Here is a 19726-nt window from a genome sequence, read left to right on the forward strand (position 1 = left end):
CATTGCTTTAAAAAAAGTTTAAAGAAAGCATTAAAGATAACATGAAAAGGCATTCACAATATATTTAAGTACAGTAAAATTGCGTATTTCTGAGTGAAACAGAATTTTACGCATGAAATATTGGAGGGCGGATTGGATGGAAACATATTAGGTTATGATATCCTACCTACTGGTTTCCCAGCCTGGTCTGGCTGGTCTGTTTGTTGGTTTACTGGGAAATTAACCAGCTGAGCCAGGCTGGGAGGCCACCTAGACTAGCAGAAGACCAGCAAGGTCAGGCTGGGAGACTAGCAAGACCAGATTAAACTATCTGAGATTGACAGGGAGACCACCAAACCAGGTGAATACCATCTTGGCCAGGCTGTGAGACTAGCTAGACCATCTTAAACCAGCTAAGATTGGCTGCAAGACCACATAGACCAGCTTAAACCAGCAGAGCCAGACTGGAAGACCACCTAGACCAGCTGAAGACCAGCTTTCCCAGGCTGGGAGACTAGACCTCATAAAACCAGTCTACAGTATCTGATCTGGGAGCTAACATTGAGTATTTTCTGTATATATGATTTCATGCCGTTTATGTCACGCACTGACCAGTGTCTTGTAGTCGATCTGTTGTCGGATGAGTTTGTCTTCGCTGAGAGAGTAGCGAGCCTCTCCTGTGATGGCATCTATAGGGCCTTTCTCCATCTGCTGTTTGATAGCACAATAGAGCATGAACAGAGGCTCACCTGCACACTCCTACAGAGGGAAAAAGAGAGAGTGTGAGATACAACCTCAGCCTTTTTGGACTGCACATCATGGATATACAGTATGCACTGTGATTTTATTTTTTCACCTGATAAAAAAATGAAAGTCAAAGCAAAAAGACAAAGCAATCAATAAATCATATTTCCTTTCATACAGTAGTAACCTGCAGACATAAAATGCATTTCAGCTATGTATATTGAGAAAAACTTAATTACTGATAAACTGTCACTTCACATCTGAAAACAAGCGGCAGTAATGGGGCACCACTTTCAAATAACCACAAGGACTTGCCAATCAATAGAACCATTAGCCTCTCACACCCTCAAAAAGCCACTTTTGAAAAAGACAGTTTAAACGCAGGGCGATGGATACTGATGGAGAAGCTTACAGGAGGTTAACGATTGGGAGGAAGCACTTAAACCCCTTTGTGAAACAAACGAAAGGTGTGGAATAGAGAGAGAGAATTTGGATTGATAGGTGTAGTAGACACCACATAAACATTAACACCTTTTGGTTAGAAGGTTTGAAGCTTTTTCACATTTGTTTCTGTTTGATTCAGTCTTCTGTTAGCATTTAGCTAGTCTTGCTTAGCCAGACTTTTGACCTGTGTCATAGGTTATTCTTTCTCACCAAGAACTGCTCACTTAAGGTTAATTTATACAGTGCTTACTGGTTTCTTTTCTGTTAAGGTGTTCATTTAGTGATATTTCTTGACCTAGGAGAACTCTGCTAATCGAAGAACAATAAGGATTGGCTAACCTACTGATGTGTCATCCCACCAAGAGATGACATACTTCTGTGACATCACCCTCAACAAACAAATTTTCAAATGCCTGCTTAAGTTCGTTCAGGAGAAAATAATTATGGCTTCTTTCATTGTATAAATTGGGCTTTAAACAGGAAGAGGCCATTTGATGAAATGGCAATTAACCTGATTTTGTTTGGGAATATGGGATGAATTATGTGCATTTGGGATTTTAAAATGAATTTTAGGACTTGAATTTGAAAATGTTTACTTGAACTTAAATGACATCAAACCTGTAATTCAAATGTATGTGGCATGAATTCAGATCGTTAAATTCAGATTCAGTTTTTTAATACACTGATTCAGGTTTTATATTCAGATTTGTGTAAATTTGATAAAGAAATCCAGGGTACTCAGAAAGAGCAATCGAGCCTGTATGTAATCAAACTCCTTCTTGACCAATCACAACATACAGTTCACAGTTAGAAAAGGAAGTTTCCGCTGTGAAATAGTGCCAATGTGGGACCATGGCTGAACGAGAGCCACCACCTCTCTTTAGTGTATGTTACTTGGTCTACCCTGATGCAAATTCCAGAAGTAATTAGTGTGATTAGATAGACTTTTATTAAATTTTTCGAGTGTAGATGGTAAGTTGGAAGTGCCTCGAGTGTTGGTGTCCAAATCGTAGCAACTGCAAAGCTAAAGTTAACATAACATAAGTCAGGTCTGGATTGGTAGGTCAGTCAGCATAAACACAGACTATGTGTTTTCTCACCAAACCGTTTGATGACATCCATAACTGTGGCATATAGTATGCTAAATCTGTGTACTATACTAGTAAAAGTGAGTGTGTTTCTTGGCACAATTTCACATTGGACCCTTCCTTTTCTAAATGTGAACTACATTGTGATTCGTCAAGAAGAAATCCGATTACATACAAGCTCGAATGCTCTTTCAAATGTACACAAATCTTAATATAAAACCTGAATCAGTGTATTAAAGTCCCAATGGCACAAGTTCAAATCCCAATGGCACATAATGCAATCCATAAGTGAAGTTTTAGGGTGGGTATTATGCATGGATGAGCAGGAGGCTTGCACAGAACAGAACCATACCGCCAACACTAAAGAATTGTCTGCAAATAAATAAAGTAGTTTTGCAAAAATTTGCATAAAGTTACTATTCATTTGATAGAAGTGGTCCTGGCTAAATTAGCTATTTTTATATTCTAAGTTTGCTCTAAATTGTTTCTGTTATCTATTAGCTGGTGTAACCTGGCCAAAACTTTGGCCCACATTGCAGCTTAATCTATCCAAGAACCACCCACTTAGACAGGAAAAGGCCATCTGATATTGTTTTGTTTAATATGTGACGTGAAGTTGAAGTGAAATCGTACATTACTTTTGTAAATAAAACAGTCGTTTGTTCAGCATCTCATGCATTTTTAAGATGCAAACTGCAAAATACATTTTCAAGAACTATTCTGCATTGTGGACATTTTATTTGTGCTGTCTTTTTTCATTCTTTATAGGTTTTTCTCCTTTTTTGATGGAGGACGAATCTCAGTTGCCTCCGCGTCTGAGACCGTCAATCCACGCATCTTATCACGTGGCTTGTTGAATGCGTTATCGCAGAGACATAGCGCATGTGTAGGCTTCACGCTATTCTCTGCGGCATACACACACAACTCACCACGCGCCCCACTGAGAACGAGAACCACATTATAGAGACCATGAGGAGATTAACCAAACGTGACACTAACCACCCTAGCAACTGGGCCAATTGGTTGCTTAGGAAGCCTGACTGGAGTCACTCAGCACACCCTAGATTCAAACTTGCAACTCCAGGTGTGGTAGTCACTGTCTTTACTTGCTGAGCTACCCAGGCACCCCCATTCTTTATAGATTTTTTTTAAATGCAGGTTTTCATTGGTTCTGAACAACATCTAAGATATGAGAACCACCCTGCTGGTCTACCAAGTGCCCATAATCCCTCTAAAACCACCAAAACAGCATAAACCTGGTAGGCTCCGTAGGGTGAGTAGAGACATATATATCACGCACACATCAGGTTGAAACCTTCCCCGACCAACCCCCAACCGCAGTGATTATGATGGGCATGGTGAAACGAGGAAACCCGCAGCCTCTCTTCACCTCTCGTATACCCACACGAAACAGTCTCCTCTGGATTTCTCCATCTCTTTATCCCGTCTCACTCCACCCACACTCCCACCATATGCTGTTACCATCTCGTTAGCATCTGCGCTAATTAAGCCGACAGCTGCTAACGAGAGGGAGCACAAATACATCACTCTTAGAGACCCCCACTGCAGCATGCACGGTTGAGAGACCAAACCCCAGCCCACGCTCCGGCTTCATTAAAGAAAGAGACAGAGAGAGAGAGAGAGAGAAGACCACATAGCCAGACCTCACCCACCCATAGGGCTAATGAACAGTAGCAGGAAAAAATATCTAGCAGATAAATTATTCCACAGGACAGCCTTGAGCAGACCTTGTTCAAAAGCACCAGTGTGGACGGAATGCTGATATAAACTGCACTTTGTGAGAGATTTCTGGTAGGGTTAGGATTCTTTTCACTTGGCTTCAACAGTGCTGTCTTGTGTGATATTTCAAAAAGCGTGTTGGTGAATATGGGTTTGTCTTTTCAACTAACTCACGCCACAATCTCTTTCAGCAAAAACAGCCCGATGCCAATAACTGATCACAAATCATTTGCAAAAATTTAAAGTTTGAAATGGACATCAAATTTGCAAATGTGAGTTGTCTGTTTTGGTCTTAAAGGATTGGTTCACTTAAAAATGAATAACTTCTACACAAGATGTTAGGAAGAATATTCCATCTGCTCTGTTCTATAGAATGGAAGTCTTTTTCTTCTTTCAGCTGCTCCCATTAGGGGTCGCCACAGTGGACCATCCGTGATCTGCATATTTTGAATTGCCGTAGGTTTTACACCAGATTACATACAATGAAAGTAAATGCATGAAAATGTCCCACAAATGTAGTCCATATTACTGCAAGTCATCTAAGGCCATACAGTAGCAGTGGCGCAGATAGTATTTTTTAACTGGGGGGGGACCAAGCTGTCAGCAAATGATTTAAACTCAATTCGTTATTTTGCGTAATTTGGGCTTTAACTAGTGCTCAAGTAGTTACTTTGCCTAATTTGGGCTAATGATTTGCACTAAAAAGCCATTGGGGATTCTTATTTGAAATCATGGATAAACAACAATGAACAAAGGTAAACTAAGGCCTACCTGATCACCACTAGCAATGCATGATCAGACTGTTATTTGACTAGTATGCCAATCACCTACCAAAACTTCTCATACCATGATTTTTGGAATGTCAGTGTCCGGTCTTTCATCACTTGCTTTTGCAAAACTTTAGGGTCAGGTTGATTTGGCTTTGTATATGTCATTATCATGTCAACATCCTCTCCCTCTGTGTTGCCTCCTGTCCCTGCTTCTTCTGTCTGTAATTCTACTGTCTCTCCTTCCTCATGCTGTCTTTTTCTACTGTGGCTGCCCTCCTGCAGATCCTCACTTGACTGACTAGGGTCTGCCTCACTGTCATCAGAAATTGCCTGCAGGCCAGGAGGATAACATTTTAAATCTTATAATTTCAGTTAACCCTCTATACCTCTATAGAATTTCACAACAATGTGAAATACAACATATTCCTGAGAATTAATGGCTAAAATTACTATTTCAAATGTCTTTGAGTTATTCTTATTTTAAGAATAACTCAAAATTTTAAATTTAAGTGTTAATTACAAGTTTTTGCAATTTATAGATTAGAAATATCTTTCAAATGATGTATGACATATTAAGAAATGTTTTTCATAGCCCATAATTTAAGAATCTATATCCTCCGTTGCTCTGTACAATAAAAAAAAAACATGATTTCCTGCTATAAGAGGATGTCAAAAGTTTATGTAGGCCTTTATTTGTTGTTTGCATAAACCTTGCACCACACAAATTTACTTATTATAATTATTTTTATAGTGGCTTACACACGACAGTGAACATACCTCAGTCAGTTTATACAGTACAATGGGTTAAATGATAAGATAAAATATTATTTCCTGACGACGATAAATTGTTTGATTTATCCAACCATTCTTTTTATGTTCATTCATTATTTGCCTCTGTCCACTCACCTAAATGCATAGTTATTGTCTCCACATTTTGCTGTGTTTGCTAAGTGCAAAAGCCTTTTTGCCATTGTTGTCAGACTATATGGAATGATATTCCGGACATTATTCAAAAGGAATTGCAAATTGTATTTGCAATTGCGTTTTCAATTTGTGGACGCATAAAATGTGACATAATCCAAACGCAATTGCAAATCGCGCATTACCGTTTGCATTTTCGTTTAAGCGAACGCACAGTGACTGCCAGATTTCAAATGGAAAAGCAAAGTCCGTTTGCAACTGTGTTTCCCATATCTTACGAGTTTTGGCCCTGTCATATTTAAATAGCAATTTCAATTACCACATCTGCTTTTTCACTTTCTCAGCGTCGCGTATGTAGCCAGCCAAAACTCAAATGGAATACTAATTCCCTTAGTATTTCCATTTCCGATGCCTTACACAGAAACCTGTCAATCAGGGTCAAGGGTGGGATTATGCTATGGGGCGTGTTTGTCTTGGGAAGTGACATCACTCACAGTCTATCAGGATCAATAATTAGCACTGCACTTTATTCATCTATAATCTCACACTGGACTGTCAACATATTCTCCTCAATATACTACTTCATATATATATATATATATATTTCATATACTCTCCTACTTATTGTATTGTATATTGTGTGTATTGTTTACTGTACATTGTATATAATTATTGTGTTGTGTAAGTATGTGTACATTTGATTTGTAAATTGTGTTGTGTAAGTATGTTGTTTACTGTAATTGGTATATGTCTCGTCACTGTCATGACTGCTATGTTGCTCGGAACTGCACACAAGAATTTCACCTACTGTTGCACTTGTGTACATGGTAGTGTGACAATAAAGTGATTTGATTTGATTTGATTTGATAAACCGGCGTCTGTTCAGGGCATCACCTCTTGACCGTCGACTGTGAGTGACATCACTTCCCAAGACAAACACGCCCCATAGCATAATCCCACCCTTGACCCTGATTGACAGGTTTCTGTGTAAGGCATCGGAAATGGAAATACTAAGGGAATTAGTATTCCATTTGAGTATTAGAAAATCAGTTATTTTGAATTCTTATAATAAAGGTGGCTTAAATTTCATTGATTTTGATTCTCTTAACAATACCTTAAAAATTAATTGGCTTAAACGTTTCCTTCACAATCAATCTTCTATTTGGAGTATAATCCCAAGATATATTTTTTCTCAATTAGGAGGTATACATTTTCTTTTAATGTGCAATTATTAAATTAGTAAACTTCCTGTCAAACTTTCCAATTATCATCAGCAGATGCTTATGGCTTGGAAACTTATTTACAAGCATAATTTCTCGCCACACAATTTTTTAATTTGGAACAACTGTAATATTCTTCATAAGAGGAAATCTTTATTTCTTGAAAACTGGTTCAATAATGAGGTGATATTAGTAAACCAGCTCTTTGATAGTGAAGGTAATTTATTTAATTATTCCGATTTTGTTTCAGGATACCAATTCCCAGTATCTAGTAAAGAATTTAATATAGTTTTCAAGGCCATCTCTTTGGAAATCTGTATGCTGTTTAGAAACAATAATAGTGCTACAGTGACTTCTGTTTCTCCCCTAGCCCTGAATCTACTGTGGTTGGTTCTATTTGTTTTTCAATACATAAATCCAATTATAAAATTAGGTCATTATTTTTGGACCCTGTTACTTCAATTCCTTCCTTCATTTCTTATTGGAATAACCTTTTTGATGATATTAAATGGTCATATGTTTGGTCACTTCCTCAGAAATTCTTTCTAACTAATAAAGTTAAAGAAATATCCTATAAAATTATTCATAGATTTTATCCAGTTAAATACTTTTTAAAGAAATTTAGAAATGATATTGATACTTCCTGCTCTTTTGTGAAGCCTCCTCTGAAACTGTTGATCATTTGTTTTGGGAATGTCTTTTTACTCGGTCTTTCTGGAACAATATTGATGCTCTGATTGTCCAAAAGGTTTTATGTAACTTTTCTTTATCATATAGACACATTCTTTTTGGATTTTATGTTAAAGACAAGAATCTAATTAATGCATGTTTTTGTATAAACCTTCTTTTATATATTGGAAAGTTTCATATCCATAAATGTAAATATATGAAAAGTAAACCCCACTTTAGCTTTTTCAAAGAAGAATTGAAGATGTATTTAAATACAATTTCAACTTCTGTTAACAAGAAAGCAATGAAAACATCCAGAATTAGTGCCATGTTTAATATTCTCTCTTAATGTTTTTTTCTTTTGTGCCCTCTTCTTCTTTTTTTTTTTCTTTCTTCTCTTACTCTCTTTTCTTTTTAGACTATTGTTGAATATATTTAAATTTCTTTCACATTTCCTCTCTTAACTTTTCCTTTCTGAACCATAATTTCTCTTTTGTTTTGAAAGATTGTTTATATTTCTTGTATGTATGGTCTTGTTCTGTTTGTTAATAAAAAAAAAAAAAAAAAAAATAGTATTCATTTGAGTTTTGGCTGGCTACATACGCGACGCTGAGAAAGTGAAAAAGCAGACGTGGTAATTGAAATTGCTATTTAAATATGACAGGGCCAAAACTCGGAAGATATGGGAAACACAGTTGCAAACGGACTTTTCTTTTCCATTTGACCAATTGGCAATTTGCCAATTTGGCAGTCACTGTGCGTTCGCTTAAACGAAAATGCAAACCGTAATGCGCGATTTGCAATTGCGTTTGGATTATGTCACATTTTATGCGTCCACAAATTGAAAACGCAATTGCAAATACAATTTGCAATTCCTTTTGAATAATGTCCGGAATATCATTCCATAAGACTAAAAAACGAGGTGATTGTTTTTTGTCTCTTCATTGCCTTTATGTGGCATTTACAGTCGATTTTTCTCAGTTCAGAAAATCACCGACTCAGCTCAGTCATAGATGGTATATGATAACTATGGTTACCGGTCCGCTCCTACAGGCACGACTGAGGCAGCTACCTCCTCATAGGACCCCGGCAACGTCACTCAGGAGTCGTAGCACACACACACACAGAGAGAGTGTAAACGTCGGTGGCATGATGGCATCGTGTGTTTATTGACAACAGAACAGCATGTAGTGAGAATGTGGGTACAAAGTAATGGTGACCGCCGACCGGTGTAGATTATTATTGTGTGTCAGCCTGCGTCTGTCCCAACCCGATTCTGAAGCAGCGGCGGGCCGTAATCCTCTGTTTTACCAACACATTCTCACACCCAACTCATCACATATGGATGCTTCGCCAGGACCCCTTGGCGTCACTTATTGACGCACTGGGTATAGCTTTGGCGTCATTTTTCAACGTGCAGGATAGTCCGATAGACTTCTATATTGTTAAACTCACCGATGAATGCGGTTAAACTCACCGATGAATGCGGTTGCCTATGAACGCGCTAAACCTTTGCTGAGAGGGCACTTTGATATCAGATTGTGAGGGTTTTAAACATAAAAAAACAGTTGGAGGGCCAGATAAAGATGATCTGGGGGCCACCATTATACTAGCCCTGGCATAGATCATTTATTGTAGCCTATTCCTTTTTATTTTTATTTATTGCAGTCTCGACTCTCGACCCATTCGCAGCCCAAGACGTCAAATTTCAACGCTAAAGGCTCCGGTTCTATCGGACTACCCTGCACGTTGAAAAATGACGCCAAAGGTATACCCAGTGCGTCAATAAGTGACGCCAAGGGGTCCTCGCCACGCGTCCATATGTGACGAGTTGGGTGTGACAATGTGTTGCGATTTTTGTCGCCTTTCGTAGGGATAGTGAGGGCGGGGGACGAATCGGGTCACTATGAATCTGGGGGGGTCATGTCCCCCCCGTCCCTAGTGCCATCTGCGCCCTTGCACAGTAGTTTTTGTGAGGAACAGGCTGAAATTTACGTTTTTCACAGATTTTTTTTTCCCTTTATCTAGCTCTCAAACCTCACTCGTGTATATTCGAATAGGGAGCATGAAGACGTGTCACAACATAAATTATCGCCTGTTCCTCAGTCTAAGCTATTGTATGACTTCAGAATATAGTTAGAATTTAGCACAAAAGTCCTATGGACTACTTTTATGTTTTTTATGTTTATTGTTGACATTTCTGAAGATTAACAGCCTCGTCACCATTCACTTTTGTTGGATTAAAAAAGCTCCCAGGATAATCTGCTAAACATCCCCTTTTGTGTTACACTGAGATCATATGGATTTGGAGCAAAATGAGGGTAAGTAAAATATGACAGAAATGTACGTTTTTATACAATTATTTCTTGAAAAGCAACTACATTCTGGACTCTTAAATAATGCAGGCACATGCTACTTTTATATCTTTGAATGACATTCACGTAATTGTGTTTTCTTTTTTATTCTGTAGCTTGATTGTGAAACTCTATTAAGGAACAATGTTCTGGGCTCCTGTTTCGTGTTGATTAAAATTATTTCAATGCGTGCTGAGCCCTGCATGATTGAACTAATGAAACCAGAGAGCTTCTAATGCAAGAGAAACACACACAGAGAGAGAGAGAGATAGACAGAGTAAGAGGGGGTGACGTCCTGCAGCTCAATCACACTCTGTGAGTGGCATCATGGTGTGCAAAGCAGGATGGAGTGGGAAGAACAGAGTTAAGGAGTATATAAAAGGAAAGGGAGTTAGAAATGAGAGATACGAGTTGATAGGGGCTCAGATGCAGAGGTGCCTCTTGGGAAGTCCTCTGAACCACATGTCCACTGATGGACAGCTTCAGTCTCTTGATTTTTCTCATCATGCCGGGCTTCCTGGTGGGAAGACACTCTGTTTGCTCTATTCATGTAGAAGAGTGTGTACGAGTTTGTGTTTGTGTGCATTTAGGGGTCAAAAAGCTAGATGGAGAACTTGGTTTCAGAGAATATATCTTGAATTAATTACAGTTACAATTAATGTAGTAACTATGGTATTTTGGTGGATTTTAAGGTATTTTACAAGGAAAAAAACAAGCAAAGGTATAGCTGTTATTATTTGTTTTGAAACCATTTACTCTTGGTTTGTGTGAATATGTACATACTGTAAAGACTTACTTTTAGGAACTTGTACAGAAGAAAAGTAAACCAGTTTGTAAGCATCTTCTCAGCAACTGACTCCGTCCTAGAAGAAGAGAGCACAAGAGAGAGAAATTGTAATTATGAATTATAAATTCAAATTCGCATAATAAACTGTACATCAGCAATATCCAAAAGAAAATGAAAGCTCTCTCAAAGTAAACGAAAAACTCCTTCCAATGTGCCATTCACGAAAAAAAATCACTTTTTCACAACAAACCACCGATCTTCATTAGAAACAGACAATTACAGTAATTGGGCGACTTCTTCAATTAATGGCCAACCTGTCGCCAGCCGTAGACCCCCCAAAAGCTTCCCCAGAACAGAAGTAATTAAAACATGCTGTAATTAATGGACTCAAATGCTCCTAATTCATCTGCAGCTGGCAAACGAGAGAGACTGCAAGCACGGCCTGCTAACAGCAGCTCTTTCCTCCCTCAGGTCCACCAGCAGCCATTTCTCCTGTTCAATAATGAAATCACATAGACTTACCAACTCCCATTACTTACTTACATAAGGACCTATTATTAAATTATATGCTCATTAATACAAATGTGAAGGGGAGATAAGGTGAATGCAGCCAGATAACATGTCTTTCATGAAGGGAGAGGTGTCCCAAATAGCTCACTAGAGCAATTTACTTAGTTGGAAGTGGAGGATGATAACTCAAAGGAGAAAGAGCTGAGGTATAGGATTAAATAATGTTTGTGTTCATGAACGTTTGCATGAGTGTGTGTGTGCTGTCCCTCTCTCACCTCCGGAGCAGTAGTTTGGGGTGGTTCTTGCTCTCCAGGTTCTTGTCGATGAGGTCAGAGAGCAGCTGTTTAAGGACTCCCGTAGCATACTCCATCTCTCCCTGTAGAGCTGTCATGATGAGTGAGGCCACGTTGCCACGGTCACGCATGGAGAAAGAGCGCTGAGCTTCAAGTGTGCGTATGAATGTCAGCAGGAAGTGCTTCTTAGTGAGGAGTTGACCAAACAGAGTCAAGGCCTTCTCAACATTAGCCTGCACCTGAAACAAGGCACCCAAAAGCCATTTAGAATGAATTAATTATACATAGAGACACAGGTACAGCTACATTATATTTCCATCCCTATCCATCCATCCATCCATCCATCCATCCCTACCTACCTACCTACCTACCTACCTATCTATCTATCTATCTATCTATCTATCTATCTATCTATCTATCTATCTATCTATCTATCTATCTATCTATCTATCTATCTATCTATCTATCTATCTATCTATCTATCTATCTATCAAAGAGTATCTAGGCAGAAGTCTGCATGAGGGACACAGTGTTTGATTGACATCAAAGGAAATGCGAGATGCTAGCAGCAAAAAAAAAGAGAAAACAACAGAAGGAAATGGAGAGTGAGATAGAGTCAAGAAAGTGCAGAGAGAGAGAAGAGGAGGGAGAGAGAGAGAGAGAGAGAGAGAGAGAGAGAGAGAGAGAGAGAGAGAGAGAGAGAGAGAGAGAGAGAGAAAAGGAGTGTAGCAGGAAGCAGAAGTGACCTCAGAGTACATGAGCAAAAGGTAGTGATGATGTGTCCTAACATGATCCGCAGGGTGGCATCTGTCACTTTTCATCTCTCTCACACACACACACACACACACACTTTATCTGTACCAATACTTAAAGCTACATATGTGCACTAAAATAAAAGTAACACATCTTTCACTTGACAAGTGATAAAATCTATCTTTCCATGTTAGTTCAGTTTTTCACTTAAACAGCTTTGACCTGACCAAGCATAAGGAAATGTACTCTGTCAATTGGTTTTATGGGTGCATCTCAATCGGAAGGCTGCAGCCTAGATAGGCTGGATATCTTGGTCGTCACATTATCAAGCACCATCTTGGAAGGCAGACTCGTTTTGCAGCTTTCGTTCAACATCTTTTGTAGGATGCAACATGTGCATCCTTCATGGCCTTCACTCACCCACAAACCCTTACACATGCACACTTACAAGAAATCTCATTCTAGCGCTGAATGCTGAGGAGCCAAGCCTATGACCTCAGAAGGACCAGTCTAGGATCAACACAGCCTAACTAGGCTGCAGCCTTCCACTTGAGAAGCTGCCTATGTCTGTGGTTTCATGCTGGGTAGCTCCTCCCACAGTAAAATCTAATTTGCTCACAATTCTGCTCAATATAACTGTATATTAATTCTGATCAATATAACTGTATATTCAAAGTAAAAAAAAAATCTGATTTATCATAATGGTGTTGCCTCACACAGCATTGGGGCCCATATGTCACAAGGCCCCCAAAATGCACCCTTCTCCAACCACCCACTATAAACAAGACTGATCAAGTCAAGCTATGATCGCACTATGACTTCAGTAAAAGTTCTCAGAAAGTTCTGCTGCTAAAATTGTCCTTTGGAGGCTGGAAGTGTGTACTTCATCATTTCCATGGGACCAGAACCCATGTCCTAGATGTTGACACGCTATTAGTGGGACCAAAGGGAGAGGTAAACACATTTGAATTGATGCAAAAATGACTGATGGGGGATGGCACTTGCCAGTAATTCAGCAGAATGGGTCGATTTTATGGGAACATACGTAAATAACATTTTAATTTTCTGTGTGATTGTATAAACACAAAATCCTGTCCATAAACACATTATTAGAGATTATATTTTACACTAAATCTAAGAATGAGTAGAGAATAAATGAAGCTAAACTAAACTGAAAACTCTGTGTGGACAGATAAATAGCAAATTACAAATAGCTGGAAACTTTGTGTCATGCCTGGTTAGGACACAGTGACACAAATTACAAAACCAAAAACAACTAACTAGAAACATTTCTGAGCTAAGATGCTGGAATCAGACTTCAAAGCAGTAAAGCCTACAACCAAACCAGCGGCTATTATTGTCCCCAACAGCACCCTTTGTAGCAAGTAACCTGACAAAGGCCTTTTTCTGACAACACAGACTAATAAAGTGCCTCAATTCTTCTCTGCTGAGCCGAATGAAATTTGCAGCCTCTCGGGGAGGCCGATTGTACTGTAGGTTGCTTTTGGGCAAGAAGCTACACAGAGCAATAAGGGGCTGAGACGTGCGTATAGGCACTTGATTACGACGGGGCAAATACAGTGAAAACAAACCCCAGATGTAATAATAAATATATGATCCCTCTGAAAGCAAAGAGTGTGACCTGCCATACGCATGCCTATGGACGTAGCATGTTGGAGTAAATGGAGTGTTTAATCGCACCGACCATATTTTGTGATTACTCTGGTATAGTTCTGTTGTGTTCTTTTGCTCGTGCTATTACATCCCAGTCATTAGCGTCGGTCTATAGTACAAGGGATCACAATCTGTAACATATTGAACCCTCTCAACCTCAAACTGAAAATTCAAACGTTTTTGTTTAGTTGACCAATCCCCAGAGAGAGTCACCGACCCCATTTATCAGAAACAAGCAATGTCAAATAAATTGGTAGCCGAATTGACCAAATCCGTTCAAACGTTTACAGATAGCTTTCATATTACATAGTGTGTACAATCTAAGCACTAAATGAGGACCTGATGAGGTTGTTTTTCGGTATTAGTAGCAGTCTACTGATTTTTTGATTTAAAAAAACTCTACAGTTACCATGGTGATGGCGATGTACTGACCCGTACCTCCATCTCCTTAAGCACCGGGTGGTCCTCAATGCCGGGGAACAGCACTCTCATGGCGTAGGTCCTGTAGTCTAGGAACGGGATACCAGCTCCATCCAACTCCTGGGTCAGTTCATGGATATCAGTTTGGAGTTCAGCGAATGCTATGTATCAGATATAAAAGAACTGGTTAGGGTGTGGTGCTTTCAAATGGAAAGCAGAGCTATACACAGGGCTGGGCATGGAGAACTGGTTCCATTTTATGAAAAGGCTCTTCACTGCAATAAAATATGCAGATAATTAGCAATATATGCATCAGAGCCTCCTTCAACTTTGCCATTGCCAAGAAGATCTGCATGTCTTTTGACAGTGGATAAAAAACTTTGTGCGCTTACAGTGGAGAGATGAATTTAGACCTTTATTAACAGATAATTCTTAGAATTGAACAATACAATTTATTTCTCAATATCACTGTTCTGTTGAAATCTAAAATTGAATGCAAGAAGAATTGTTTTCCATACATTCCCATTCTTCATTCGTGAAATATTTTATGTTTTGTAATATACAAAGATGTTATTTGAGGCAAATTACAACCAGCTAATTAAAGCGCAACTCCATGCTAATTTTGTTTCCACTGGAGATGCATAAGAATTTTTTATTTTTGTAAATTCTTTTTTTTTTTGTAGTTCTGTAGAAGAGAGAACATGTCAAATCAGATCAGGGTACGCTTATACACAAATGTCTCATAATAGGAGTTTGATTTGCGTAAATTCTTCCCAAACCAAGAATAAAAGTAATCTTTAAATATAGCTTTGAAAACAAAGCATAGGATAATGAATTCATAAAAACTCGGTCACCGAGTGCCTCGTACCATAACAGGCACTTGTTTGGTAAACCAAAGCAATGCTAAGTCTATCAGTCAGTTTGTTTATTTGGTTTACGACTAATTTGGTTTTGCTATTTAAAAAAAGCGGGAGGGAAGAGACGTAAGAGACACAAAGTTCACGGGAAAAGAAAGTCAATTAATTGCATGAGTGGGTAATTAATAAAGGAGCGGATCTTTTCATGCATAATTTCCTCCAGCTGTTGTTCCTTCGCCACGTCCTCTGGGACACGAATAGTGAAGCAAGTAGCTCCTACTCTAAGTGAAGGTTTTTCATCTTAAAAATACTACACAAATATTATTCAACATGAACTGCCCGATGGGATTTTCAGTCTCCTCTGTCGAAACGGGAAAAAAGTGACAGGACTAAAGAGCTTTTAATTCAATGTTTCATCCTCATCAAAAGTGCACAAAGATTTCCAACATGAGGGATGGCCTTGTAATTCAATTTCGCTTCATTACTTGTAAAGTGGTGTGTCAGATCGCAAAGCGCAAGGAGGCATTACAGACAGCTTAAATGCTAAATTTTTAAAGCCTTGTTTGTTGTAGCGGTCAAAACATTTTGCCTCTCAAGAAGTGGGAGTGTTGGCAAGGTCAGCTAGCAAAACATTTCTATTAGTTGTATGTCAAAACAACTTTGAAAAGTTTTCCTACATTGCTGATAATGCGTTCCTTTCTGCTACAGTTCCTTTAGTGGCAAAAGCACTCAGAGTGAAACAATTTCAATTACTGTGATGTCCACACATGCTTGCACTAACATTTCTCGGGTAATGTAAAGCAGAGAGGCGAAGCTGATATCCCCACTGAGCAATTCCAGTATCTAAACCAGCGCTGGATAGCTCGCTAATTAGCCAATAGATGTGCTTTTTTTATTAGCTGTGCTTTTGTTTGTTTGTATTACTGCATTCTCTGATGGGCTGCATCACAGCTCAGTAAGCCCTGAAAATGGCAAATCACATGTCCCTGGATTACGTTTGTTGGTCCACACCCTGTGATTGCGGCGAGAAGCGCCATGATGGCTGCTTCCACCGTTCTGTACGCTATACAGCTGAACTTGATTGTGATCTAAGGGCTCTGAGGGGTGGGATTGCAAGCAAGAGGGGAAAATCTGCACCTGGCATGCTAGTGTATAGTATTTAGGGGTCATTGACATTTTTGCAACTGCTTTCCGACATGACTTGGCAAAGTATTGTGCCCCATTGTATGACCCTGCTGACCTCACTGGGTTGGGGTAGAGCAGTGGTTCTCAACTGGTTTTATTTCAGGACCCATATTTTGCATTGGACATCAAATGGTGACACAAGTTAGTACCACAATTGCTTACCTTCGAAAAGTAAACTAAAATGTCTTTAAAATCAATCATTGGAAATTATTAATTGATATAATATGGGTTAAATGTCTCTTGAAATGTTATTCTTTTGTGCTTTCGGCAACCAATAATTTACTGTTTAAAACATTTTAGGGTGGACAACCTGTCCATGTTGACATCTGCCTAATTTGGCAACCTTCGATGAGGCGAGATGAATTTGCACCAAAATCCAATACTGGTACCATAATTGACATAATGCCATTGATATAATCAATAAAACAAATGGGAAATGTTTTTTCCTCCCTTTGAAAATTTGATAGGCCTATTTATTTTACTATCCCAACTATGCACAATAATATGTCTAGATGCAATTTATTATTTCCAATTTGTTTTCTTCTGCTGTCCATGTCCCTGTCAGAATCGACCTGAAACACTTTTTTGGGCTGTGACCCACTAGTTGAGAACCACTGATCTAGACCAAGGTTTTGAGAGCATTGAGTCCAATCCAAGCCCAAACAAGAAAACAACAACCTGTGATCATAAATATTTTGTAGAGGTTGTAAATAATGTCAGCACATATGATCAGGATAAAATATTGATGCACGGATTGAATGGCATTGTGATAACAAACCGTTTGGCTTCTCTGCTAATGAAGGAAAACAGCCAATCAGTGAGAATCAGACCTAAAAACTTGACAGCTAATCAATGTCTACCAGTTCCTTCATGCATTTGGCAAGAAGCAAATTCGTTTCATCATTCCCCCTCTGCCATTCAGCCGTCTCCCTTTTTGCGGTGGCGAACGCTGTTTGTCAGCTAGCCAGCCTCTGCATGCTTTTTCATCCCCCTGACAGGGTCATGACCAGGAGGGCAGACAGTCCTAAGATAATGGCCAATTAGACCCAGTGCATCTCTCTGAGACCAGGTAGAGTACAGCACTGGAAACATTTATGACATACAGCAACTGCATTTCAAACTGGGTGGAAGGCGGTATTCTATAACATTGCTGCCAACTAACACCAACCTGTTATCTAGACATGTTAACAACCATAAAAGTGTCACCATGGTGACAAGAGAATGGAACAAGCAGGATCTAGGACCTGGATGTAGGACCTGCCACTTATTTAAACAGTGATTTAAATTATATATGAAATTCATTTTCTCTCGAGAAGGTTTGTCACAGTTAGTGTCATTTACATAAAATGGTATTTCTAAATGTAAAATGTGTGAATCCTCCAGTTAAGTGTGGAAAAGATTGTATGTTCTGTATATTATACATTAACGTTGCATGACTACTAAATGACTAGTCGATTTTACGTTCCGAATTCTGCATTCTGATTTTAATAGATGAATAGTTGATTCCACATTCCAAATTTGCTAGTCTACTAGTCAATTTGGCACATTTTGTACTTACTAGATGACAATTTCATTATGCATTATGAATGTATTAGTGAACGGTTTTCCACATTCCGAATTTACTAGTCGATTCCGCATTAAAAATGTATCATTTTGAACTTACAAGCTGACTATACCATTCATCATGACAAATTCTGCATTACCAATTTTCTAGTCCACTAGTCAATTCCGCAATAAATATGTCACATTTTGAACTTACTAGCTGACTATTCCATTCCGCATTCCATATTCCGCATTTCAAATGTAGTCGTGTCCCCCTTTAAAATTCCACATTTTTAACATACTAGTTAACTTTTCATTGTGCATTCCTCTATGTAAACATGTGTTAGTATACACAGGCCCAACCTGTCGACTAGTACGAGAACTGCTTGACAAGTCGGTGTAAACCTCTACGATATATATGACATACGAGTAATTAATTCAAACAATTTCACCTTCTTTACACTCAAGAGCGACTCTAGATTCCAGGTTGTCCATTTGAAGCTGAAGTCGCTTGAGAGTGCGGTCGGCATCGCGGGATTTGCGCTTGTAGGCGATGAGCACAGCAATGATGACCAGCAGGAGGAGGCCTCCACCTCCTCCAATCCCGATGATAGCAGGCAGGGTGAGAAGACTGTCGGAGTAGATCTGCAGCGTACCAGGGGAGTATTCAAACCCACCTGCCCGGATCTGTAACATTTACATTTTACATTAACATCTTTGGTAGATGCTTCTAAAGCAACTTACACTGCATTCAAGGTATACATTTTATAGTTTGTCTGTTCCATGGGAATCGAACCTATAACCGTTGTTTGTGCCATGCTTTACCAGCTGGGCTACTGGAACACTGCCAGTTTATCCCCTTTATTTATCTAATCTGCTTTTAGTCTGAAAAACTTGTTAATTTTTGGTCCTACTTTATATTAGATCTCTTTAACTACTATGTACTAACATTAAAATATGTGCAATATAATGTATTTATTGTTTAACTGCAACATTCACATTTGCTGCTACTATGGTTGAGTTACTATACAGGTAGGTTTAAGATTAGGGTTAACGGTTATGGTTGGGGTAGTGTTAGGTTTAGGAGTAAGGTTGACATTGTAACTACTGATGTTATTAAATGCAGGTACTTTAAATGTAAGTACAATGCAACAAGATGTACTGTATGTAAGTAATAAGTACATTGTATCAAATGCTTAAGTGCACAGTAGTTAAAGACACCTAATATAAATTGGGTCCAAAGTTTTTATTAGAATGCATGTTCCCTGGAAACTGAATCCATAAACTTTGGATTGTGTGATTGTTTGGCCATACTTCACCAATTGAGCTACAGGAACAATACGGCACAGAACGGGTTCAATGAAGCACGGTAAGGAAAGCTTGTGTAGTAGCCAATATGTGATTAGCATTCATAATTTTGTTGAGGTAATTCCTTTGTGAAGAATCAACTTCTGCATAAGAATGCAGCACCAGCTTTACACAAGAGCCTAATTAAAACTTTATGAGCCCATCACATTTGTGGGACAAGCAAAGGAAATGAAAAACCACTTAGCTCAAATGTCCCATTATTAGTGGATTATTTCAAGCTTTAAAGGCTTGTATTTTGAAAATAGAAAATTTAACAATGACACGTAATAACTGTTTACACAGCTCTGTCTTGGCAAGAATAAATCCACATCATTTTAAGGTGTTTCTTCTAAACTGTAAAAGTGTAGGCAGTACACCAGAGCAGTTGCACTTTTAAAATCAATTAGATACAAAGAAATACAAATTGAA

General features: G+C 38.7%; 1 protein-coding gene across 1 annotated transcript in view; it reads right to left on the reverse strand.

Moving 5' to 3' along the window:
* The window catches only part of LOC127619093 (plexin-A1-like), a 245080-nt gene that overhangs the window by 13950 nt on the left and 211404 nt on the right, over positions 1-19726 (reverse strand). The window contains exons 20-24 of the mRNA XM_052091844.1: positions 18403-18637; positions 14379-14527; positions 11502-11758; positions 10726-10792; positions 592-738 (exon numbers count right to left, since the gene is read on the reverse strand). Of these exons, the coding sequence (XP_051947804.1) occupies positions 592-738; positions 10726-10792; positions 11502-11758; positions 14379-14527; positions 18403-18637 (855 nt within the window). The remainder of the gene's footprint in view (positions 1-591; positions 739-10725; positions 10793-11501; positions 11759-14378; positions 14528-18402; positions 18638-19726) is intronic.

The sequence above is a fragment of the Xyrauchen texanus genome, chromosome 25 (genome assembly GCF_025860055.1).
Source record: "Xyrauchen texanus isolate HMW12.3.18 chromosome 25, RBS_HiC_50CHRs, whole genome shotgun sequence".
Taxonomy (NCBI): domain Eukaryota; kingdom Metazoa; phylum Chordata; class Actinopteri; order Cypriniformes; family Catostomidae; genus Xyrauchen; species Xyrauchen texanus.